This window comes from Prionailurus bengalensis, chromosome B4, assembly GCF_016509475.1.
Source record: "Prionailurus bengalensis isolate Pbe53 chromosome B4, Fcat_Pben_1.1_paternal_pri, whole genome shotgun sequence".
NCBI classification, from domain to species: Eukaryota; Metazoa; Chordata; class Mammalia; order Carnivora; family Felidae; genus Prionailurus; species Prionailurus bengalensis.
In genome coordinates, this window is record NC_057358.1 from 83,656,558 (window position 1) to 83,681,633 (window position 25,076).

The 25,076-nt window shown below is 53.7% G+C and overlaps 2 protein-coding genes across 7 annotated transcripts; one reads left to right on the forward strand and one right to left on the reverse strand.

The window, feature by feature from the left end:
* The first annotated feature begins 1,738 nt into the window (after positions 1–1,738).
* On the forward strand, positions 1,739–12,781 carry GLI1 (GLI family zinc finger 1). The gene is given in 14 exon segments (XM_043564569.1): positions 1,739–2,137; positions 2,371–2,500; positions 5,307–5,430; positions 5,662–5,754; positions 6,030–6,225; positions 6,434–6,477; positions 6,480–6,577; positions 6,923–7,012; positions 7,099–7,236; positions 7,564–7,713; positions 8,798–8,962; positions 9,454–9,684; positions 10,155–10,422; positions 10,834–12,781. Coding segments are annotated over 12 exon segments (3,315 nt in total). The 5' UTR covers positions 1,739–2,137; positions 2,371–2,500; positions 5,307–5,333; the 3' UTR covers positions 12,579–12,781.
* Positions 12,782–12,927: 146 nt separating this feature from the next.
* ARHGAP9 (Rho GTPase activating protein 9) lies at positions 12,928–24,919 on the reverse strand. 6 transcript variants are annotated; one of them, XM_043564580.1, is made up of 19 exons: positions 24,698–24,904; positions 20,503–20,604; positions 19,859–20,192; positions 19,339–19,562; positions 18,151–18,375; positions 17,859–17,972; positions 17,562–17,666; positions 17,255–17,316; positions 17,026–17,116; positions 16,736–16,831; positions 16,495–16,593; positions 16,107–16,248; positions 15,895–16,002; positions 15,459–15,557; positions 15,201–15,278; positions 15,001–15,054; positions 14,611–14,745; positions 13,825–13,930; positions 12,928–13,218 (listed from the first exon to the last, which is right to left on the reverse strand). In XM_043564580.1, exons 3-19 carry the CDS (start codon positions 20,172–20,174, stop codon positions 13,047–13,049), a joined length of 2,226 nt encoding a protein of 741 aa, XP_043420515.1. In that variant the 5' UTR covers positions 20,175–20,192; positions 20,503–20,604; positions 24,698–24,904; the 3' UTR covers positions 12,928–13,046. The 6 variants fall into 6 exon arrangements, 4 of the variants coding, with proteins under 4 accessions (XP_043420515.1, XP_043420513.1, XP_043420517.1 ...); XM_043564578.1 differs by having other exon boundaries at positions 24,679–24,904; XR_006294719.1 differs by lacking the exon at positions 12,928–13,218 and having other exon boundaries at positions 15,030–15,054; positions 24,679–24,919.
* Positions 24,920–25,076: the final 157 nt, after the last annotated feature.

Below are 25,076 nucleotides of genomic sequence, written 5' to 3' on the forward strand. Positions count from 1 at the left end.
CAAGGTAAGGTCTGGGGACCCCTGAAAGGTCCCTTGAGGCCCTTTCAGGAGTGTTCACAAGGTCAAAACTACTTTTATAATAACACTAAGATGTTATTTGCCTTTTTTATTTTCATTTTCTTAAAAGTATACGGTGGAGTTTTCCAGAGGCTATGTGGCATGTGATTACATCATCTTTCTGACATCATTGTTAATGGGATGTGTGTTTGTGTACTCTTGTGTTACAAACTTTTTTTTCAGTTTAATTTCTAATATAGTACATTGATATGAACCACACAAACAAAAATTCAATAAATGTTAAGAGTGTAATGGGGGGGGGTGCCTGGCTCTCTCAGTGGGTACAGCATGTGACTCTTAATCTCTGGGTCATGAGTTCAAGCCCCACATTGGGCATGGAACCTAATTAAAAAAAAAAAAAGAGTGTATCGAGGTCTTGAAATCAAAATGTTTGAGAATCACTGATCTAGAGACCTGGGTGAAGAGGAAAAAGCAGTGTGGTCTAAAAAAGCTTCCCTGAAAGAAAAGGCAGATGGCTGGGACAGGAGCATATGTAGGGTGACCAATGGTCTTACCTTCTTCTCCAGTGACCATTGGTGTTGCCTGACCCTCTGGGTATAACTGATGTCTGGGCCAAATTCATATGGGGGAGGGAGGGTCAGACAGGACTCACGCTATGTTCCCCCACAGTTCCTACCTATATTTGTAGGGCCTCAGTCCTCTCCCTAGTTTTACCTTTTCCCCTTGACCCTCAGTCTGAACAGTTAACCTACTAAGTCTCCAGGCCCCAGGAGGTGGTTCTTGGAAGCAGAGCTAGGATGTGGGAGGTCTGTCTGAGGGGTGACAGGAAAGGAAGAGACTCCTTTTCCTCACCATGTTTTCTCCCCTTTCTCATAAAGAAAGGTCAGAGAGACTAAAATAGCTGCCCCTTCCCCTGCATCCAGTCACCATGGCAACACAAACCGAAAGGGACGGGGCACTCCCCTATCAGACACTACCGTTCTGTACAAGCAGCCTCTTCTAGTGTGCCTTTGCATTTCTTAGGGCTCGTACAATCCCCTCCCTGGGCTCCTAACACGGCTTTGCTGGGGGGACTTGTTAAGCCTCCTACTTCTTCAGCTCCCCCAGTCTACTCCGCTTCCAGACTCTGAGAGTGTCATGTGCCAGAAAAGCCAGCAGAGGGCGCAGACAGCCTGGAAGCGCAGGAAGCCGGAGGAGCGGAGGTGCCCGCAGTCTCCAAAACTTCGAGACGAGGGAGAGCGGGGGTTCTCAGAGGAACAGTGTTTCCATCCCAGGGTTCCTCAGTAGCCTTGTGAACCGCATACTCTGCGCCCAGATCCTCAGCCACTGCTTCTCTTTTTTATGCTCTATAGACCCCTCACTAACAAGCCAACTCTGTTTCAGTGCCATTTGCACCAAACCCCAAATCTGTCCCAACCCCTTCATATGTTCCATTGAAAGAGTGAGGCGGGCAGATAAACTACAGGATGGCATAATGCTCAGTTTAGCACCGAAGTCGACGACACTACCTCCAATATTATCTTTCTCGCATGGACTCTTTCGTCGCTTCTGCCCCCCCCCCCCCCCCGCCACTCCCTAATATATTTCTTAGTTTTTTCAGGCTCTGGTTGGGGGCCTCTTCGTGGGCTGCCGTTCCAAGGATCCATGCCGGGATTTATTGCCCACCACCAGCAGCGTGTTCAGCGGGGGGGGGGGGGGGGGGTAGGCAGTATAGGGTCCCTCAAGGGAGGGGGAGGATCCTGGGGGTCCTGGGGGTGCAATAAGCCCGGCACCCCCTCTCTTGCTTTTAGCTACCCCGCCTCATCTTCCAGAACTGCAAGAGGGAGGGAAGTAGAAGGGAGGTGAGAGGCGAGCGGGAAGAGCGGCGGCGCGCCAGCTGCTTGAGCGAGAAAAAGTTTTTGCAAAAGGGAAAAAAAAAGTTTGCGCTTCTCGCGGGTGGTCCCGGCTCGCGGCCCGGCGGGCTGGGCCGGCGGGAGGGCTGGCGGCCAGGTTAGGGGGGGTGGGGGTGGCACTGAGGCTGCGCTGCCGTGGCCCTGTCCGCCCCCCCTCCCCACCGCACACCCCCCAGCCCAGACTCTAGCCCTGGACCGCGCATCCCGAGCCCAGCGCCCAGAAGGAGGTGAGAAGGGGGGCAGGCGGGGGACCACCTGGGAGCAGTGGGGGAGGGGGCCCGAGGGGATGCCCTGCTTGCGAGGGACTCTGCCCAGCGAAGAGGGAAACCTGGGGGACAGAGGCAAAAAGGGGGTGGGAGAGCCTGGGGTGAGGAATAGAAAGTTTGAAGAATTTTTTCATTTGTATCTCCTTTCTCTGTATCTTTTTTTTCTTCTGACAGTCTCTGTGTCTCTGTCTCAGGCAACCGTGGATCTCTTTGTCTGTCTCCGCCTCTCCCATATATTAGAAACATCTCACTTTCATGAGGTTAGGATGAAGAGGCTGGAGGGACGGCTAGCTGGAGGTCTGCGTGGTAGACAGGCAGCTCCAGGTGTGTCCTGAGCGCCGGCAGGAGGACGTCAGTGTTTCTGAAAGGAGGGAACAGCTAAGGAGAGAGCCCTAGGTGGGGTGGGGATGGGTGTGTGTGAGGCGACAAAACCAATGGGGGACGGCTAGGCTTGAACCCTGACCTGTCTTGTGACAGATGTGCTTGCTGGTGCATGTGTTCTGAGGAAAAGGAGTGTCTTCTCGACTAGGAAGGGGGCTGGAGGGGCCAGTGTCCAGTTTAGGCCCTAGAAAGACTTCTCAAGGAATTCGGACTCCCGAGTCCCAAGGGCTGTGGACGGGGTGCTAAGGAGGAGCTGAGGAGACCTTGTCTTGACCCTCTGACCTCAGGACCACCAGGACGGCTGGGGCCAGCCGCAGGGAGACCCCTACTGGGACTGGGCGGGACCACTGGCCACTGCCTGCCTATGTTTCCCGTTGGACACCCCCCCCCCTCCCGAACGGGAGCCGGGGGCCGAGGCCCCTCCTCTGGCTCAGACCACCCTGCCTGCCCTTGCTCCCCGCTCTGAAGCCTCTTTCAGGCCCGGTGACCCCGAAACAATCCGCCCTGGGCAGCTAGCTTTGGGGATAGGATTAGGGAAAGGGGATCCCATAGTGACTGGGGAGGTAAGGTTTTGGGGGCTGGCGACCTGGGGTCTTCGTAAGACAGGTCTTTACCATCTAGTGGAAGGAGAAGGCGGGGCAATTTCCCGGGGGAGTTGTAAAGGGCCGGAATTAGGGTGGTTTTCCCTATGGGGGCGGGGCCCAGAGACCCCCCCCCCCCATTAGCTCCCCGGCTTCCCCAGCCAGGCGGTACAGACCCGCCCTTGACGTCACTCAGGGGTTCCCGGGGGTCTGGAGGGGTTAACCCTTGGGAAGCCAGATGTGATAATCAGGAACCCAAGGTGTCCTGACCCCTCCCTTTCCCCATACACACCTTATTTTATTTACCCAGTCACTTTCTGTCCCTATAGTTTGTGGATTCTTCTTTCTTTTCCACCCACTGGGACACCCACTCTCCAGCAGTGCCCCCCACCCTGGGCGCCACTACCAGCCTTCTGGATGCACTAGGGGGAGGAGGGAAGAATGTGTCCCGCCTCTCAACTCCCCCCGCCCTCCCTCCACCGCGGCTCGCTCGACTGGGCTCCCGGGGCGGGCGGGGGAAGCGGAGCTGTCTGCAGCCAGAGCCTGCGGCGGCGACTTGGGTGGGCCGAGGAGGCACGGGGGCGGGGAAGGCGGGACCGGGAGGAGGGGGGCGGGGCCTACTCCTGGGAGTTGGGGAGCGGGGGTGCGAGGGGGACTCTGGAAAATAGGGAGACACAGAAGATGATTCAGGGCTCCAGCAGGGGAACCCTAGAGCTCCCTGCCCCATCCTGCGCTTTCATCCACACCCCAGAAAAACTTGACTGAAGCTGGAAAAGTTGGCGAAATTTTCCTGTCACTAGTGTGAAGGGGAGACGTGGGTGGGCTGCGGCATGCGTGGGCGAAGAGGGATGTTGCCCCATTTACATCGCGACTCCCCTGCGGCTGGGCAGTGGCACTGAAAGGTGACTGAGTAGGCACGTTTGGGGGAGTCTCTTTAGTGTTTGGGGGGTCGTTTGCAAGCCCCCGCCTCCTTCCCCTGGGTGAGTCATAGAGGAAGGAGGCGGGAGAAGTGTCCCCCCATCCAGCTGCCAGCCAGCTGTGCCCCCCCCCCCCCCCCCCCACATAGTGCCAAGGTCGAGTTGGGAGGTCTTGGATGCGGGATCCAGCTCTCCGCAGGGAAAGGAGGAGTTAGGAAGCATACAACCCAGGCTGTGGAGCTTGGGCTGGGTCCTGGGGTCCGGGTTCCGCTCCCCATCTTACCCCGCCCTCACCCTAAATCCCAGCATCCCGGGATCACCCACCGCGCCGGCCGGCCCGCTCCCGGTCGTTCTCCACCCTACCCCGCCCCACCCCACCCTCAGTCCCGGGAGACCAGAAAACCCGGGGTGGAACAAAAACTGGAGTTTGAGGAGAAGAGCGGACAGCAGCACCCTCTCCTCCCTCACAACTCTTCTCTAATGGATGGTGACTTTGTTTTTTCATTCTTCCAAAGCCTTCTCTTACAGTCCCTTTCCTGTTTCCCCCAAATAGACCAAAAGAATTAGATGGGTGCCCAGATTCAAACCACCCCAGAACAACACCAGTTTCCACTCTTTGTACTCAACAGACCCGGGAGGCTTCCCTCAGAAACCTTATCCCCTTCTATACACAGTTTCTGCCTTCGAGAGAAAAAGGCAGATCTTCCTTGCTCCCTCCGGGCCCCAATCAGCCGCTCAGTCTGGGCTGTGGCGAGAGCTCCCTCTGCTGGATACTGGAGAAATTGTGGACGGGTTGTCCCCGGGCTGGAACAAATGAAGGAAAGGAAAAGGGACTTCGCAGCGCTTGAAGTTAGATGCTCAGCATGAGTTCCCCCATCCCACCCCTCAAAGCTGGCCCATTGTCACAGCAAGAAGAAATAGAGGCCCCATGGTATAAAATCGCTTGAGGCTCATATAGGCTCAATGAGTCCATGACATTCCCCCACCACCCCACACACACTCGCACTCGCATAGACCACCCAGGCAAAGATCCCACTCAGTTCCCACAAAGATCCCCAAGAGTGCCTCTGCCTCTTTGGGACTTCTTTTCTTACCCTCACCCTGTCTGTGTGATGCTCGATTCAATTTGATTTCCTGTGGCAGTTGTCTTAGAGGGACTCTGCCTGGGGTTCTATACCTGACTTAGTTATCTGACCTTCCCTGTTTCCTTCCCGCCTTTATAACTTGCAGATCTCCCTTCCCCTCCTGCAGTGTCCCCACACTCGCCTCTGAGACACCATGTTCAACTCGATGACCCCACCGCCAGTCAGTAGCTATGGCGAGCCCTGCTGTCTCCGGCCCCTCCCCAGTCAGGCCCCCAGCATGGGGACAGAAGGTCAGTGCAAATACCAATCTCTGGGTCTTGAGGACTGGCAGCTCTCTCAGCCAGCCTCAGGGGTCCCTCTTCCATTTCCTACCCCATGCCAGTTTCCAATCCATAAGAAGATTTGAGGCTTCGTGTCATAGAGGCTTGGAATATGAGATCAGGCCTCTTCCTGGGGTTTCAACGTGAGGCCTTACGTGTCCCCCATTCCTATTACTCATTCTGGCCGTCTCTCTTTTCTAGGACTGCCCGGTCTGCCCTTCTGCCATCAGGCCAACCTCATGTCTGGCCCCCACAGTTATGGGCCAGCCAGGGAGACCAACAGCTGCACTGAGGGTGAGGCCTCAAGCAATATCTCTTCCCTTTCTGCCCCTCTGGGACTTGTCCCAAATAAAAGAGTGGGTGGGGGGCGGGCAGGGGCTCTAACTTGGAAGAGGAAATGCTTGGAGATCGGAGCAAGGGGTCAGAGCATGATCAGGAAGTCACAGATGGCATCAGTAGGGCAAAGCAGAGTCAAGTGTCATTTTTTGTTTGAATCAGGACCCATGGGTTGGGTGTATGGAGACACACGCCCCATTTACTATAGCTGTCTTCCCTGTTTCCTGCCCCAGCCACACTCTTTCCTCCTCCCCGAAGTGCAGTCAAGTTGACCAAGAAGCGGGCACTCTCCATCTCACCTCTGTCAGACGCCAGCCTGGACCTGCAGACAGTTATCCGCACCTCCCCCAGCTCCCTTGTGGCCTTCATCAACTCACGCTGTGCATCTCCCGGGGGCTCCTATGGTCACCTCTCCATCAGCACCATGAGGTGCAGATAGCCTTGGGCTAAGAGGCCCCCCTAAAGACCCTACTAAACCCTACTAAAAGCCTCAAGCCCTCCAAAGCACTTCCCTGGAACTGCCTCAGCCACTTCCCATACCATCTTTCCGAAACACTCCAAATAGCCCAAGAACTCCTGCAACTTTCTGAGCTGACAGTCCTAAGTAACTCCGTCTCCTCCTCCTCCTCCTCCTCAGCCCGTCTCTGGGATTCCCACCCCAGATGAATCACCAAAAGGGACCTCGCCTTCCTTCGGGGTCCAGCCCTGTGGTCCCCATGACCCCACCCAGGGTGGGATGATGCCGCATCCTCAGTCCCGGGGACCCCTCCCAACTTGCCAGGTGAGAGTCCTCATGTCGCCACTCAGTTTCCCTCAGCTCAGAGCGGGTGGTGGTAGACTTTATGGGGCAAGGTGAAGGAAGGACAGGGGATATAAAAGTTTTCAGCAGCAGAGAAATAAAGGGGTATTGTTGCCGGGGTTCACATGTTGGGGCTGAATCCTACTCTTCCAAATGAGATCCCCCACCTTTTGCCCATCCCAGTGCAGTCTGAGGAGGAAGTCTCTTCTAAACCCAGGGGTTCCAGCTGCTTGGGTGGGGGCACTCAGGGCAGGAAGACCTGGCTGGGCTCCCTCTTCCTTCTGCCCACTTCTACCTTCATCACCCTCACCTCTTCCCTTGGGGAAGCTGAAGTCTGAGCTGGACCTGATGGTTAGCAAGTGCCCAGAGGAGCCCTTGGAGGGTGATATGTCCAGCCCCAACTCCACAGGCACACAGGTAAGAGGGGCTGACTTTGCCTCTGAAGCCTGAGCCAAACAAAAGCCGTCACCCGAGTGACCCTAGGATCATATCTTCTGCCCTAGGATCCCCTGCTGGGGATGCTGGATGGGCGGGAGGACCTGGAGAGAGAGGAAAAGCCTGAGCCTGAATCCGTGTATGAGACTGACTGCCGCTGGGACGGCTGCAGCCAGGAATTTGATTCCCAGGAGCAGCTGGTGCACGTGAGCCCCAGGGGGTAACAGGAATGCTGGCTGGATCTTGTAGGACATTCTGGTGGGACCTTGTGGAATCAGGCTAAGGGCAGGAGGTCAGGATCCTGAGGTCAGAGGTTGAGTGCCTGGTGCAGCAGGCAGAAACTCAGGAGCTATAGCTTTGTTTTAGAAACTCTGGAAGAACTGAGAGGCGGGCTCTGATGTTCTCTCTGCCCCTTCCCCCTGGGAAGTGAAGCCTTGGGGGAATATGGTGGGATGGGGAGGTCAAGGGAAGGTCTGTTTTGCATCTTGATGGCATAAGGGAACCTTAGAGAGCCTCTGTGTCTCCTCCTTCAGCACATTAACAGTGAGCACATCCATGGGGAGCGGAAAGAGTTCGTGTGCCACTGGGGGGGCTGCTCCAGGGAGCTGAGGCCCTTCAAAGCCCAGTATATGCTGGTGGTCCACATGCGCAGACACACGGGCGAGAAGCCACACAAATGCACGGTGAGGCACCCACTTTCCAAGCTCAGGGTCCCTCCCTAAACTGGGGCTCCCCACCAAGGCAGAGCTCATAGGACTCTCATGGATCCTAGGCACTTTTGCCTTCATTGGCCACTTCCTCCATAAACAAGTATTTAAAAACTGTATATTATGACTGTGTTAGTATAAAAACAAACATATTGATATTGCATATTAGGACATTCCCTGGACCTAAAAGTTATTTTTCCCTTGCTTTTAAAAGAAATTAGAGGGGCTCCTGGGGGGCTCAGTTGGTTAAACGTCCGACTGCGGCTCAGATCTAGCCGTCCGTGAGTCCGAGCCCTGCATCGGGCTCTGTGCTGACAGCTCGGAGTCTGGAGCCTGCTTCAGATTCTGTGTCTCCCTATCTCTCTGCCCCTCTCTAACTTGTGCCCTTTCTCTCTCTCTCAAAAATAAATAAACCTTAAAAAAATTTTCTTTAATTAAAAGAAATCAGAGGAGCCTGGGTGGCTTAGCTGGTTGAGCATCCAACTCTTGATTTCAGCTCAGATCATGGTCTCATGGTTGTGGGATCGAACCCCGCTGGGCATGGAGCCTGCTTGAGTCTCTCTCTCTCTCTCTCTCTCTCTCTCTCTCTTTCTCTCTTGTCTCTGCCCCTTCCCCCCAAGTGTGCATACTCTCTTTCTTTCTCGAATAAATAAATAAAAATAAAAGAGGTTAAAACATTTTTGTGGGCCCCTGAAAGTACTCTGGGCCCTCAGCACTGTGCCTACCACTCTACCTAACGGAGAAGGGAGAAGCTCTGTGTCAAGGACGTAATACACTCCCCGAATGACCCCATCCTAAGGCAGTCTCAGATCCTTGTACAGGGAGATCTGCTCCGGCTTGACCAGGAGATGCTCATTGCCTCATCTCCATGTCCCTGCAGCCAGAGTGACCCTAGCTTCTTGTTTCTCCAGCTCTTGCCTGCCCTTGTCCCTGAATTTTGGGAACTGCTCTCCCATCTTGAGTTATATTCTCTAATGCACATCCCTTTTGAGGTTTACAGTTCTTCTAATCTCCATGTCCTTCTGTCTGAGAGCTATCTTTTGACCCCAACATCCCCTAGTTTGAGGGGTGCCGGAAGTCATACTCACGCCTTGAAAATCTGAAGACACACCTGCGATCACACACGGGTGAGAAGCCATACATGTGTGAGCACGAGGGCTGCAGTAAAGCCTTCAGCAATGCCAGTGACCGAGCCAAGCACCAGAATCGGACCCACTCCAATGAGGTGAATGCCCCACCTAAAAGACCCTCCCCACTTGAGAAGCCAGCTACTGGGGAGATTCCCCCATAAGAAATCCCTTAGCCCAGCACCCGTTCCACAGAGGTGAGTCCCCACCCCACCCCTGCCCCCTACAACTTAATTCACCTGGATAAGGCCTTTCTGAAACCAAGAATTTCCACTTACCATCCCCACCTCCCTACCTCTAACCAGCCAAAGGGCCAACCTAAATAGACCCGTTCTAACTGGAGGAGACACCTGGTCCTTTCAACTCCTGACTTTATGAGGCCTCACGGATCTGGGCTGTCAGTTTTCCTAATCTTCCCCTTGACCCTCTTGTTTTTCACTCCAAGGGTCCCGCTCTCCTTAGTTCCTCGGGCGTTGTGCATTTCTCCCTGATCCCCTCGTCCCTACTCGATGCCACCTCTGCTTCCCGTTCCTTCTGCACTCTCCCGCTTTGATTTCTTTGCCTGCTGTCTTCACTGTCCACTCAACAGAAGCCGTATGTGTGTAAGCTCCCCGGCTGCACCAAACGCTACACAGATCCCAGCTCACTTCGGAAACATGTCAAGACAGTGCACGGTCCTGATGCCCATGTGACCAAGCGGCACCGAGGAGACGGCCCCCTGCCCAGGGCATCATCCCTTTCCACAGTGGAGCCCAAGAGGGAGCGGGATGGAGGCCCCATCAGGGAAGAGAGCAGACTGACCGTGCCGGAGGGCACCGTGGTGAGCTGGCCTGGGTGACCCCTGCCTCCACGCCCCATCTGCCCGGCCCACGTTCTTCTAGTCCCTTCCAACTCTTCCATGTCTTCTGTAAATCACTCTTCTGTGCACAGTCCTCTAGTGCCAGTGGTGCTCCTTGGGCTACCCCAAATTGAGAGATTTTAGTGTAATTAATTAATCGGTTTAACAAACTCTTATATGGGGCTTGGTATATTACTCTAATTTATGTATGGTTTACATGCATGATTCACATGTAATATGTTTATAATTTCATATACGCACAACAACTTCATGATAAAGGGGCTTATTTTCCGCATTTTCAGATGATGAAACTCAGGCATAGACAAATTGTCCAAGGTCACAGAACTAAGTGCGAATTTGAACCCAGGCAGTCTGTGCTCCAGTCTAGGCTCTTCTTAGGGAACTGGGGGGAAGTGGAGAGGGGCCACCCTCAGACCTCATTTTCCCCACAGAAGCCACAGCCCAGCCCTGGAGCCCAGTCGTCCTGCAGCAGCGACCACTCCCCAGCAGGCAGTGCAGCTAATACAGATAGTGGTGTGGAAATGACTGGAAATGCGGGGGGCAGCACTGAGGACCTGTCCAGCTTGGATGAGGGGCCTTGCATTGCTGGCACCGGTCTGTCCACTCTTCGCCGCCTTGAGAACCTCAGACTGGACCAGCTACATCAGCTTCGACCAGTAGGACCCCGGGGCCTCAAACTGCCCAGCCTGACCCATACTGGTGAGACCTGGGTGTGGGAATAGTTGCTGGGCTGAGGTCTGGACCTCCTCTGAAGTCAGGAGGACTTCACCCTTCAGGGCTGCCCTATATACCTTTGTACAATTAGGAAAAGGTCCCCTTTCCTCAAGACGCTTCCTTCCATCTATCAGGTAATTGCGATATACAAAGTCTATAATGTGAATGCCTAGGTCCCCTAGGGCTGTGCAGTGTGCAACCTATACAACTGTTCATGGTGGTTCTGAATCCCTGGTGACCCAGATGTAGAAAGGGCATGGGAGGAGACAGAACTGATTGGTCAGCATTAAGGAGCCTGTCGCTGGGATTCCGGGACAAGGCTGTCCCCATGAGGGAGGCAGAGTGAGATGCAGACGGCTCCCTGACCATCCCGTCTTTTCTCCTTATCACTTGTAGGCACCCCTGTGTCCCGCCGTCTGGGGCCCCCACTTTCTCTTGACCGCCGCAGCAGCAGCTCCAGCAGTGTCAGTTCAGCTTATACTGTCAGCCGCCGTTCCTCCTTGGCCTCCCCTTTCCCCCCTGGCTCCCCACCAGAGAATGGGGCATCTTCTTTGCCCGGCCTCACGCCTGCCCAGCACTACCTGCTCCGGGCAAGATATGCTTCAGCCAGGGGAGGTGGTACCCCACCCACGGCAGCAGCCAGCCTGGATCAGATGGGGAATCTTCCCGCACCTTCCTGGAGAAGCCGAGCTGAGTATCCAGGATACAACCCCAATGTAGGGGTCACCCGGAGGGCCAGTGACCCAGCCCGGGCTGTTGACCGTCCTGCCCCAGCCAGAGTCCAGCGGTTCAAGAGCTTGGGTTGTGTCCACACACCCCCCACTGTGGCAGGGGGAGGACGGAACTTTGATCCCCAACTCCCAACCACTGTCTACTCACCACAGCCTCCCAGCATCACTGAGAATGTTGCCATGGACACCAGAGGGCTACGGGAGGAGCCAGAAGGTGGGACCTCCATGATAGGCAGTGGTCTAACCCCCTATATGGACTTCCCACCTACTGATACTTTGGGATATGGGGGACCTGAGGGGGCAGTGGCTGAGCCTTATGGAGCTAGGGGTCCAGGCTCCCTGCCTCTTGGGCCTGGTCCACCCACCAACTATGGGCCAAACCCCTGTCCCCAGCAGGTCTCCTATCCTGAACCCACCCCTGAACCATGGAGTGAGTTCCCTTCCCACTCTGGGCTGTACCCAAGCCCCAAGGCTCCAGCTGGAGTCTACAGCCAGTGTCCTCGTCTTGAACATTATGGACAAGTGCAGGTCAAGCCAGAACAGGGGTGTCCAGTGGGTTCTGATTCCACAGGACTGGCACCCTGCCTCAATGCCCACCCCAGTGAGGGGCCTCCTCGCCCACAGCCTCTGTTCTCCCACTACCCCCAGCCTCCCCCTCCCCAGTATCCCCAGTCAGATGCCTATACCCAGCCACCCTCTGATTATCTTTCTTCAGAACCCAGGTCTGGCCTGGATTTTGATTCCCCCACTCACTCCACAGGACAACTCAAGGCTCAGCTTGTGTGTAATTATGTTCAGTCTCAACAGGAACTGCTATGGGAGGGTGGGGGCAGGGGAGATCTCCCAGTCCAGGAACCTCTCTACCAGAGTCCCAAGTTTCTGGGGGGTTCCCAGGTTAGCCCAAGTCCTGCCAAGGCCCCATTGGCCACATATGGACCTGGCTTTGCACCTAACTTGCCCAGTCACAAGTCAGGTTCCTATCCCACCCCTCCACCGTGCCATGAAAATTTTGCAGTGGGGGCAAACAAGGCTTCCCATAGGGCAGCAGCACCACCCCGACTTCTGCCCCCACTGACTACTTGCTATGGGACCCTCAAGGCAGGGGGCACGAACCCCAGCTGTGGTCATCCCGAGGTGGGCAGGCTGGGAGGGGGTCCTGCCTTGTACGCTCCTCCTGAAGGGCAGGTGTGCAACCCTCTGGACTCTCTTGACCTTGACAACACTCAGCTGGACTTTGTGGCTATTCTGGATGAGGCCCAGGGGCTGAGTCCTCCTCCTTCGCATGACCAAGGGGACAGCTCTGAACATACCCCACCTCCCTCTGGGCCCGCCAACATGGCTGTGGGCAACATGAGTATCTTACTGGGATCCCTGCCTGGGGAGACACAATTCCTCAACTCTAGTGCCTAAAGAGTGGGGAATCCCAGTAATCACAGATCCATTTCCTAAAGGGTTTCCATCCCCACAGAGAAGTAGGGAGGAGGAGCCATAGCCCCTGGGATGCCCCAGGGATGGGGGGTATGGGTGGGGGCTGTACATCTTCTGTATGTGTTTGGGGGAGGAATTTGATAATGACACTGTTTCTGGATAATAAAGGAACTGCATCAGAAAGAGCCCTGCTTTACAAGTTACTCTCTTAGGGGAGGGGTGATGACAGGCAAAGAAGAGAAGCAGGGCTTTATCCACCCACTTCCCTCTTTAGAGAGGCTCCCTCGCCCCATCCCAAATCCCTCAGGTCAGACTCACAAAGACACTCATATGGGAGACACAGGGTTTAATGGGATGTCCTCAAAACAGAACACCCACTATCCCCACCCCCACCAAAGGGCACCCAACAGAGATCAGGAGGAACACCTTTCCTCTTCTTCCTTGCACCAGTCAACGGAAAAGCCTGGTGAAATCAGTGAGCATGAGCTGGACTAGCTGCCCAGGGTAGAGAGCATGGGCTGCTGGGTCAGATGTCTCCTGCTCTGGGCGAAACAGGGTTGGCCCAAACACGATTCCCAGGTTGTGCGGGGTCATGCGGTTCTTATCTGAGTGTGCTATCACCCTGTGCGCAAAGGTGAAGAGAAGGGGCTATAAGGCAGCAGCTTCATCACTTCAAATAAATCTAACCCTTCAACGGTGTGAGCAGGAAAGAGTTCGCCTTGGGACCTCTCTCTGTGGTGGCTGAAGGAAACCAAGCGGAGAGCCTCAAGGGCAAAGGAGATAGGACCAGTAGAGAGAGCTTCAGGACACAACTTGAAGATACAACCTAGGATACGTTCGCCTCTTCCCAGCTTCAGAGACTGCCTCTACAGTCCTCTTTGCTCACAGATTGGGAGACTCTAATTCAAATGGCTATCCTCGTTCAGAAGTCACCACCCAGGCCCAGGTCAGCCACGTAAGCCATGACCACTGTCCCAACAGGAGACAAAGAGGCAGAGGGAAGGGAGAGGTTAAATCTCCCTCATTTCTCTCAAAGCATCCCTGGGCTTCTCTTGATCCCCACTCGATGCCCCGAACAGACACAGACGTTGCCTGTTTCCTCCATCTGCCCACTAAACAGGTGAGGAAGGGAGGTGTTTCCTACCTTTACTGCATCTGAACAGGGTCCCTGCTGCTTGCCCCACTCCACCCTCCCTCAGCATGCACAAAGACATTCGGTTTTCCTGACCTGCATAAATGCTCCAGGAGGTACCGCAGGGTGTCACGGTTCGGCGTGGGCATTGAGCCTATTAATTCTCGTATTTGAGAGAGGCGCTGTTCTGATTCAGAGAGTGCTAGAGAGAAAGAATGAAGGGAAGGGCATAGGGGTGAGGCCAAGGAAGATCCTTAGGCAGGGGGGTAAACTCGCTACTCTTTCCCATGCCCATGGAAGACACGATTAATCTACCACTGCTTTCTTTTTTACTGAGCCCAGCTGCAACTTTAATTTTTTTCAAGATTTTATTTTTAAGAAATCTCTACACCTAACATGAGGCTCGAGCTCACAACCTGAGATCGAGTCGCAAGCTCTACTGACGACTGAGCCAGCCAGACAGCCCCCTCAACTGCAGCTTTAGCATTCTTTTTAACTTAGCCCTCTAACCATTCACAAAAAAACAACTGGAGTTGGCACGGGAATTGAAAGCTATCGGGGCACCTGGGTGGCTCAGTCAGTTAAGCGTCTGACTTCAACTCAGGTTATGATCTCACAGTTCACGAGTTCAAGCCCCACTTCGGGCTCTGTGCTGGCAGCTCAGAGCCTGGAGCCTGCTTCGGTTTCTGTGTCTCCCTCTCCTTCTGCCCCTCCCCCACTCATACTCTCTCTCAAAAATAAATAAAACATTAAAAAATTTTTTAAGTTATTTTCCATCTTTGTACTCAGGATGAAATAGAAGAATGTAAGGGAATCTCTATTTTTTACCTTTCATGCCCCACCCTCGTACCAAGGGTTTTACCCAAAGCTCTCATCCCTTACCAAGGGCAGCACGAAAATGTGGCAGCAGCTGTGGGGACACCAGAGGCTGGGGTAGCTCCCTGAGAAAAAGCTTCAGTGCTCCAGTGACCACGTGAATATCATCCCATTCGGCACTGTCCAAATCTAATCGGCCCTCTGGGAGGAGAAGGATGTGCAGAAGGGCTCAGGGCTTATGAAGGTTCAGAGAGAGCCAAAGACAGAGAGGTCAGGAGTTTGGGAGAAGATCCAGGTAAGGAAGACCACAGGAATACTTAGGAGGTCCACAGAGGGTCAAGGCAGCAGAGGTGGGCTTGGGGACAACCCTCCCAGGAGCAAGACATGGGGAGATCCACAGGGAGCAGGGAGGATGTCGGATGTTTTAAGGGTCTAAGGAGCCTCCCACATAAGTACCTTGTCCTGGCTGTTCTGGGAACACATACCTCCCATCGGAGGTGACCGCCCGCTCTGCAACATGGATGAGAAGAGATCAAGAGCTAAGTCATGCAGTTCTAGCCAGATCTCCCTGCTCTGTCAGCTCCCTCATTCAGAACCGCCTGTGGTTCTGAGGCATGAAATTCTTAGTACCACCACTCGCCTGTAAGTCTTCTCACCTCTGTCCACCAGGAAGCGAAGTTTCTGGACCACCGCCAAGTTCCCACTCACTCGGTAAATGCCATCTACATCTAGACCTAGGAGATGAGGCAGGGAGCAGATAAGGATTCCGGCTTTAAGTTGTATGTGGTGAGGACTGGTGAGAGACCCAAGGGTGGAGAGAAATAATGCAGGAGGGAGACTAAGGTGGGGGAGGTGGGGAATTCCAGGCCTTGGCCTGTTGGAAGGGGTGGATTGTGCGGTCTCTGGAAAGTGACCTCTCTTATCCACAGCAGCAATGCAGAGCCGCACAAAGCTGGGCACGGTGTCCCCTTCCCGCTGGCACAGTGATTCCAACTGGCAGCCGAACACCTGGTCTGGAGAAGCAAAGAGGCGAGTTGGGAAGCAGTGGCAGCATCGCCCATGGAAGCTCTTCTCAGCACAGGTTTTCACCCTAAAGTTGGGCTGGCCCTCCTGGCTGCCTTTTCTAGGCCTGTACTCTAGGAGGTACACCCCTTCCCCCCAAAAAATAACAGGTGTAGGGGACAGTAGTGGTCTCTGAAGACCACTGACCTAGTTCTGGGAAGCTCTGCTCACTGAAATTTTCTCATCCGCAAAGTGGGCGGATGCCCAGATCAGGACTACAAAAGTGCCTGCAAATATATTACAGCAAGTACGAAGGAGAAGGGTGATGGCCGGCTCAGCCCACCTCACCTCGGAGCAGACCACGCTCCTGCAGGCTTTGCAAGGATGGTCTCTTTGCGATAAGGCGCTTCAGTTTGTTCCGCACGCGGTTCTGCTCGTTTCCTTCAGGACACCGACCTGCAGGAGGCAGGTGGAATCAGGGCGTGAGAGCCGACGCCCGGACGGAGCCCGGAGACGCGTTCCCGGGCCCCGCCCACCCTAGGACCTCCCGGGCCGCTCACGAGAGCTCCCGCGGCCGCCGATCCGCAGCAGTGGCCTGGACACCGGCTCCGACTCCTCTTCGTCTTCCTCTCCGCCGCTCAGCTCCTCCAGCTCTGCGGGTCCCGAACCTGACAGACGCAGCTCCAGGGGGTTCTCTCGATCCTACACACCGAAGGCCCCGGGCGGGGGGGGGGGAGCGAGTCGGAGGTTGGGAGAGAGAAGAGTGAAATCTGCACCCTCAGCTCGACGCAGGGAGACCTTAACCGGCTGCCGGGGTTCCGCGTTCCCCCCACCCCACTCCAGGGCACTACACCGAGACCACCCAGCCTCCTACCAGCCTAGAATCCTACTGTTTCTTCCCCACTCCCTGTGCCCGGGCTCCGTCCCGCCACCTCCCATCCAGCTCACCAGGCGTTCGATGACCGCCCGCAGCGCGCGGTGCCAGGCTCGCAACTCGGTCTCGTGGTCTGACTGCAGCAGGAACTCGTGGCCGGGGACCGTGCGGATCTGAGCCGCCAGCGGAGAAAGGGCTTCAGTCAGAGGGAAGGGGCATAAAAAGCAGGGAGGCCGAGCGGGACACCCGCGCGGGAAACTGGGAGCGCATTTTCGGGTCGCGTGGAGCTTTGGGAACGTGCGGAGGGGCACTCACGTGCAGGACGTTGCGGCGGCTGGACAGGTGGCGGCCGTGGGCCAGGGCTGCCCCGCGCAGGTCCACGCTGCTTTCGGGTCGGCTACCCGCTGGTCCCTGGCAATTGGGAGAAACTGAGGCCAACGGCGCTGTTCTCCTCATTGCCTCCCTCCCACCCCGGGGACTGCGAGGACGTGGGAGGCTGTGCTCTTTCCTTTACTTCCCCCTCCCCACCTCCTCCCCACAGTTCGCGGGAGTAGAAGTGCCCAAACGCCTCCTGCACGCCCCCTCCTCCCCTCCCTCACACTCACCCAGATTGAGGAGGGCGCGGCGGGCGGCGGCTCCCGGTAGAACACCAAGCTGTTACCTGCTAACACCACCCAAGATGAGCTCCAGTTCTTCCTACAGGGGTGGGGGGCGGCAGTGGTAGTAGTGCAAAAGTCATTTAGAATCACGTGGGGAGGGCGCTCTCCCCGCACTCCGCTCCACAATACAGAATCTAGACGCCCAAGCCCCAGCTGTATTCCCGGTTCTCGTCACCTGAGCTTGCGCCCCCCCTGGGCGATCTTGGTCACGTTGAGCAGACCCGACTTTTCCACCTCCTGAGAAGTGGAGCGAGGGGTATCAATAAGGCACCCAGCGCCCCTCCCCCCACCCCCCCAGCGGCCACAGCGTTCCCAAGGAGGTGTCCCAGGAGTGAGGTCCTTTACGGTTGGGGGATGGGGGAGACTGGGTAAGAGAGGATACCCAGCGAACACGCAGAAAGAGGAAGATGTATCTAGAGGAGCAGGAATTGGGGGGTAGGGCAGTGAGGATCTTGGCCTGCACAAGGAAATGGGACACTTACATGGGGGTCGTCCAAGACCTGCGGCAGAGGTCGAGTGGGCTGCAAGGCTGCTGGCTGGTCTGAGGGGTGGAGCTGGGAGGTGTGCTGGCAGTGGGAGAGTGAACCCTGGGGGAGGGGATTGGAGGAACAAGTGGAGGAAACTTGAACTTCGGAGTTCCTGGCTATAGGGGGAAGAAGCGTGCGGATGTGGGTGAGAGGCTGGGGGTGTGATGGGTAAGGAAGAAGAATGTCTTGCATAAAAGAGAGTAGTAAAAAGATGACTTTTCCTGCATGCGATCAGGAAGGGGGGGGTCTCACCTGGGGGCCAAGCAGTTCTGGGTTCCCTGTTTCAGATTCTGAGCCCTTTGTCTGAGGTTGCAGGACACCGTTGCCCCTATTCCGGGTCTGCGTCCCCTCCATGGAGCCAAGGTTCTGGGGTTGGGGGATGGGGGGAGCAAAGCTACGACCAGATGCCACCTCAACCCGGTCTCAACACCCTTCTTACAATTTTCTTATGGGGCCCAAGAGAGAAAACACACTACTTTGGGGTTCAGTAGGGAAAAGAAGGAGATTGAGGGGACAAAGGAACAAGCTGGAGGGAAAGTCTCACCATCTCTCGCACGCGAGTGCGGCGCGGGGGCTTCCAGGACTTGGAGCCAGTCAGCGAATTTATGTAGAAGCAGCGCCCAGAGTTAGGGTCCAAGTGCTGCTCCCAGGCGTCCAGTCTCTGCAGCGGGGGGCACGCAGGGCTTGGGGGAGGAGACTTGGGACAGCGGCGAAGGTCCACTAGGTTGCAGTACACAGGGTGCTCTGACATGAGGGGCTGGGGTCTTGCCTGTCAGCAAAGGGGGAAGAAAAAGGTAGTTATTCTGCCTGTGCTCGTCCCCAATCTTCTCTGCACCTAACCACCTCCTCCTCTCTCCCCCACTGTTTTCTTACCCCCAGCTCCTGGCTGGGGTGACCCAGGTACTGGGGAAGAAACCCCAGTCCCCAGCTGGTTGTTTTTTTTTTTTTTTTTTTTTTTTTGACTCCCTCCCTTAGTCTTTGCTTTTCTCCTCACTTCCTGTTGCCAACTTCCCTCCTCCCCTACCCCGCCCCTACCCCAGGGCCTCAGGAAAGGGGAACCGGCTTTTTCGGGGGGGGGGGGGGGGAGGAGGGTTGAGGGGAGTGCCCCACCCTCACATCCTCCCCATTGATAGGGGAGAGAGGGAGAGGTGTCAGAGACCCCTGCTAGGGGAGTATGAGAGAGGGGCCATTTTTCATCCACTAGCAAGTAAGAGAGAGGGGAGGAGCTGAGTCTTCGGGAAGAGCAAGGGAGTTACAGCTCTAAATGGGACTTGTTGGTGACCTGAGCTGGCAAGATGGGACACAGGAAAAATGCTGCCCTGGGCCAGGAATCTGGAGGGAGAGAGAACAACATAGCTAGTTGGCTTTCTAACTGTCCCTCTATCACATGCCAGGTTCCGTGTATCCTCAGGATCTTTGCTACTTGCTATCCCTCAGCTAGAACTCCTTCTCATTTCCTAGTTTGGTTCATGGCAGTCTCTTCCTCCTCATTCAGATTCAACTACATGTCATTTCCTCAGAGATGCCTTCCCAGATCCCCTCCATCACTCCCTGCCATATTTATGCTTCTTGGTGGCACTTATCAATACCAACCGTTATTGGTTTGTGTGTTTGTCACCTCCATGGAAATCCCTTGAGGGCAAAGATTCTGTCTGCCTTGTTTGCCATTGTGCCTAGAACAAGGCCCAGCAGTAAATAACTGCTGACTGCACTCAGAAGAGCTGTGACTCACCGGGTTAGCATTGGCCTCTGTCAGCAAGTTTTCCTGAGAGAGGGATCTTCCACTTGCTCCTTCCTGAAAGGGCTTCAGAAGGGTAGGCCTCAAATTGGTAACACTGACACTTCTACACATTTTGGGGGGCAGAGGAGGAGGCTGCTTAGAGGTGGCCTGGGTTCTGTCTGGGGGTTCCTGAGACAGGTGCAGCTCCTCCAGGGAGCCAGGAAACAACTTTGGCCCTAGAAACAGAGAAATGGGAAGAGTGGAGGGGGGGCAGGTGATCAGAGAGGTGATATTGGCTGCATCAGTCATCCCAGGGGTTCACGGGGAAGACAAGAGCGGGGGAGGCTGTGGAAAAGTACATGAGACCTAGAAAGCTTGAGACTAGGAGGAGGGGCAATGGGGGACACCGTGATGGGAATGAAAAGTAGGCTGACCAGAGGTAAATAAGAGAAGGGGGTCAGCTTTGAGGGAGGGAGATCCTTCCAATAATTCCTAGAAGCTGGCGAGGTAGGAAAGTGAAGGGAGTACTTACCAGGAATCCAGAGGGATTGGCTGGAGGTGATGGTGGTTGGTCTCTGGGAAGAGATAGATTCCTCTGCCATGTAGGCAGCTGGGACAAAGATGGGTCGGGAAGTAGAGGGTGCTCCCAGGCGCCTTGCCAACCACCAGTCTGAGTTGGTCTTTCGAAGCAGTAGGAACCTGTCCCCCTCAGCCAGGGACACTTGCCGGCCATCTGCCCCAGTGTAAGTGAAGGCATAGAGGACGCAGAGCTGGGATCCCTGAGAAGGGTTTCGGGATCCCAGCCCGAGGCTCCCCCAGGTACTTGGCCACCACCGGCCTGACAGCATTGTGGTCAGTACTGTCACCTGTAGGAAAAAGAGCTGTTGGAGATCCAGAAAAGGGCACAACTGGCTGCTTCCAAGCAGAGGGACATGGTTCCAAGAACAGCGTTGGGGGAAAGGTAAGGTCAGGGAGCTCAGAATGAGAGCAGAGAGTAAAGCAGAGAGCCTGGGTGGGTGTCAGTGACAGGTTTGGGAGGCCGAGAACTCCTGGGTGATGTGACTGGTGAGGAACTATATAAGTAAGGTGAGAGAGGATGTGGTCAGCAGAGCTATAAGGCCAGCAAGGCAGGAAATCAGAGGAGAGGGGCTAGCTTTGTGATTTTCCTCCAAGTACCTTCTGAGGCCCATCAGCAAATCCACAGGCAGCAGGAGCTGATCCTGGGTGGTGGTGGCAGGACTTTTGAGCTGGACCCAAGAAGATGAGAAAGAATCAGTCCTGAGACAGAACACAGGCAAAGAGACAGGAATGAACGACAAAGATAAAAAAAAACTTTGTGACCTTTATGAAATTTACACAGGCACCAATGTTTCCGTTACCAATAGCCTCAGACCTAAAGCGGCGTGCTTCCTGTGCAGACTCTGAGAGACAGAGAGGCAGAGAAACAGAGCCAGAGCAATAACAATAAGACGAAAGTAGAGAGGAAGAGAAAGTGGCTGGGAGAAACACAGAGGGGTTCCAAGTTAGAGGAAAAGGTGCAAATACCACCATCCTCTCAATCCAGGATGTGTTTTGGGAGCTGAGAGGCCTGAAACAACCCTCTGGAGGAAAGCCCTTTGGGCGGAGTCCTTCTTCAGTGTGTGGGTTCATTCACTCATGCTGTGACTAAGGATTGGCTGAGTGAGCACCTCCTGTGTGAAAGGAACAGTGTCAGGCACTGGAGATAAGAGAGAGGAAGACAGACACAGCCCTGGCCCTCTTGGAGCTTACAGACAGATCTTAACTAATGACAATAAATTTGCTACAGTTGAATCAAGGCCTGTGGACAAGGTCACAGGGTGCTACGATAGCATTTGGGGGGAGGGAGGAAGGGGGCACTGCTGTCCGCTTTTCCTCGGTGGAAGGTGGGAATGGACTTCTGTCAGTTGCCAGAGCTTTAAAACACATGCTGAGGCTTTCTCCTTACCTAACCACTCTTATTTTCCCGTTCTTTCAGTTTCCCCACTGCACAATGTGAGGCTGTTTGGCTTTGGAGAGGTAGGTAGGGAGTACACCTCCCCCTTGGTGACCTCAGAGAGCCAACTCTCCTCCCCTGACATGCGATCTGAGGGCTGGTTCCCAGGACTGGGATTGGGCCTCAGTGATATCTTCCTCCTTAGTTCGCTCCACTTTCAAAATGCGGAGAACCCTACCCCTCAACTATTCCTTCCCACCTCCAAAATAGTGATCAACTTCATCCCATTTATTCATCATTCATTCATCCGGTGTTTTCTAAGTGTTCCAGTCTCATCCTCTTCTATCTTTTCTGCCGTCTTTCCTGCACTTTATCCTCTCCCTCTTTATTGACTCTTTCCCCTTAGCTTTTAAACATATTCAAGTCTCAGCCATCTTTAGATGGCCTCCTTTAGATGGAGGTTTAGATGAATCTCCCTTTACTGTACTCTTCAGTTACCACCCTCTTTACAAACTTTTTTTTTTAATTATTTCATTTTTTTTTTATTTTTGAGAGAAAGAGAGAGAGAGAAAGTTCAAGTGGAGGAGGGGCAGAGAGAGAGAGGGAGAGAGAATCCCAAGTAGGTTCCACATTGTCAGTGTAGAGCCTGATATGGGCTTGAACCCACGAACTGTGAGATCACGACCTGAGCCAAAGTCGGACGCTTAACCGACTGAGCCATCCAGGTGCCTTGACAGTCAAACTTCTTGGAAGAATTACCTACATATGGGGTCACCATTTCTCTCCTCTCACTCCCTCACCTCTGCAAGGTTCTTCCTCACTAGGGTCCCCCCTGACTTTACAGGGACGCTGAGGTCCTTATGTTGCTTGACATCTTAGTAGCAGCCAACACAATCGACTATTTTCTCCTACAAACACTTCTGGTGTCCTTACCTTCTTAGCAGTTCCTTCTCTGTTGCATAAGGAAGGACTTTTGTTGTTCCTTAAACCCCAGAGTTCTGCCTAAGATCTTATGCCCTTTGCACTCTCTACACAATCTATGTGGTCTTATTCTCTCCCCAGCTTCAATGACCTCCATGTGCCGGTGAGCACCCTATCTCCAGTCCGGATCTTTCTGTGGCACTCCAGTTTAATCCATGGTCCACTGAAAAACCCCATTTGGATATTTCACCATGCTCAAAGTAGTACAAACATAGTATGTTCTTTTTTTTTTTTAATTTTTTTTAATGTTTATTTGTTTTTGAGACAGAGAGAGACAGAGCATGAATGGGGGAGGGCAGAGAGAGAGGGAGACACAGAATCAGAAGCAGGCTCCGGGCTCTGAGCCATCAGCCCAGAGCCCTACACGGACCTTGAACTCACGGACCGCGAGATCGTGACCTGAGCTGAAGTCGGACGCTTAACCGACTGAGCCACCCAGGCGCCCCCAAACATAGTATGTTCTAAATTGAACTTGTCAGCTCCCCTCCCCACCCCCACCCTCACCCCCACCCCCACCCCGGCCCCGGCCAAACCTGTTTCTCCTCCAGCACCACTATTCAGTTAAATTTAAGTTCAATAAATACTGGATGCTTACTGCCACCCGTGCTAGGCAGGAACTGTGTGCTAGGCATTGTCATTTAAGATGACCAATATGGCTCCTGCCTTCTCATAACAAAATACAGTGTGATAATCACTATGATAAGAAAAATACTATCAGCTGTGGCAGCACATACAGGGTGTACCCAATTGATCCATGCCAGAAACCTGGCAGCCAACCTTCATTTCTCTCTTTTCTCACTACTCATATTTAACTGATTACTAAATCTTTTCAATCTACCTACTTCCTTTAACCTCTACAACTATCATCCTCTTTCGCCTGGATAATAGAACCTCCTAACGGTCTCTTTGCATATAGTCCTGCCCACCTCCAGTCCATTCCTGGCCCAGCAGCCAGAGTGACCTTTCTAAAGCACAAAAATGCCCTGCTACTCCCCTGACTTAACCTTTTGAAGGCTTCTCATTGTCCTCAGAGTAAGGTCCAGATGTTACAGTATGGTTTACAGAGACTTTCTCCCTTGAGCCCAACCTTTTCATGCTCCCTACCACAAACTCTAAACTCTCGCCATACACTAATTCCTCACATTCCTGAAGTGCACTGAGGTCTCTGGTCCTGTGCATATATTTTTTTTCCCTCTGCCTGAAACACTTCCTCTCCAATCCCACCAATCTTTACTGGCTAACTTTTACTTATCATTCTGATCTCAGCTGAAAGGTCACTTGCACAAGAAGCCCTCTCTCAACCACTTAGAATTGGGTAGAGGCCCTAACTAGGAGCTCCCACAGCAAGTTTTACATGCCCCCTTATGACTTTCATGAAACTTTAATTTTTTTTAAGTTTACTTATTTATTTATGTAAGTAATCGCTGCACTCAATGTGGGGCTTGAACCCATGACCCTGAGATCAACAGTTGCCTGCTCTTCCAACCAAGTCAGCCAGGCGCCCTGACTTTCATGAAACTTTAAAGATACTTTTCTGACTTCCGAGGAAGTCTGTGAGCTCTGCTAAGGCAGAAGCCTGTATCTGTTTTGTTGATAATTGTACCTTCAATGCCTTGTATAGTGCCTGGCATAAAGTAACTTCTCTGTGCCTCGGTTTTCCCATCTGTAAAACAAGAATGAGAGAACTGAGCTCATTGTATTTTGTTAAGTAACCACTTTCTCATAGCTCACATTTTATGGGAAAGAAATTTGGACAGGGCTCAGCTGGGCAGCTATTCTATCCCATGTGGCATTAGCTAGGGTCATTTAGTGATATTCAGCAGGCAGGTGGATTGGTCTGGAGAGCTTCTCTTGCATATCTGACACCTTGATGGGGATGACGGGAAAGCTGGAGCTGTCAGCCAGAGTGTCAACATGAAACTTCTTCAGCATGGCGAGGTGGTGAGACTTCTTATGTGGCTGCTCTGAGCTACCAGAGCGTTCCAAGAAGCCTGAGGAGAAGCTGCAGGGCCTAGCTTCAAAATGCCTAGAACCTCCGCAGGATTTTTAAGAATATATATATATATATATATATATATATATATATATATGCATGCACATAAAGTTGTTAGAACAGTGCCTAACTCATAAGTGCCATTAGGTACTAATTATTCTTTTTTTAAGTTTATTTAAGTAATCTCTACACCCAAGGTGGGGCTGGACCTCATGACCTCGAGATCAACAGTCACATGCTCTTCGATTGAGCCAGCCAGGCACCCCAGGTAGTAATAATTCTTAAAGGGATGGAGAAACGAGTAAGAAGTATCCCTTTCTCAATTACTGATATGCACTTCCTCCTAAAGCATATACTTATTGCCAAACTCTTAGCCTTCTTACTTCCCTTCAATCTGACCTTTTCCCTACATATGCTCCCTCACCTTCAGTGAAACTGTCTACCTGTAAATTAGCTGCAGACCGGTAGTAAATCACTGTTTAATAGTCACGTTCTCTTTTGTTAATAGGATATCTACATTCATTTCCATTGGGTCACTAAAGTAAGTTCATCCTCTCATCTGGATAACTCCGTTTCTTGCGAACCCAAATCGAGAGTCGGCCTTTGCTGGTGGCCGCTGTCACGACGCCACTTCAGCAAGACTAGAAGCGGCCTTGGCTTCCGTCACCGCCTTCCGGCTGCCGTAGAGGATCAAAGCACATTGGACTCCACTCGTAAACCACCCCTCCCGCTCTCGCACCAAAAAAGTGCCACTCTAGCACAGCCTCTGCGGCCTCCCCATCTCTCTGATATTGTTTTCCTGTTTCCTGGTGTGGCATGATG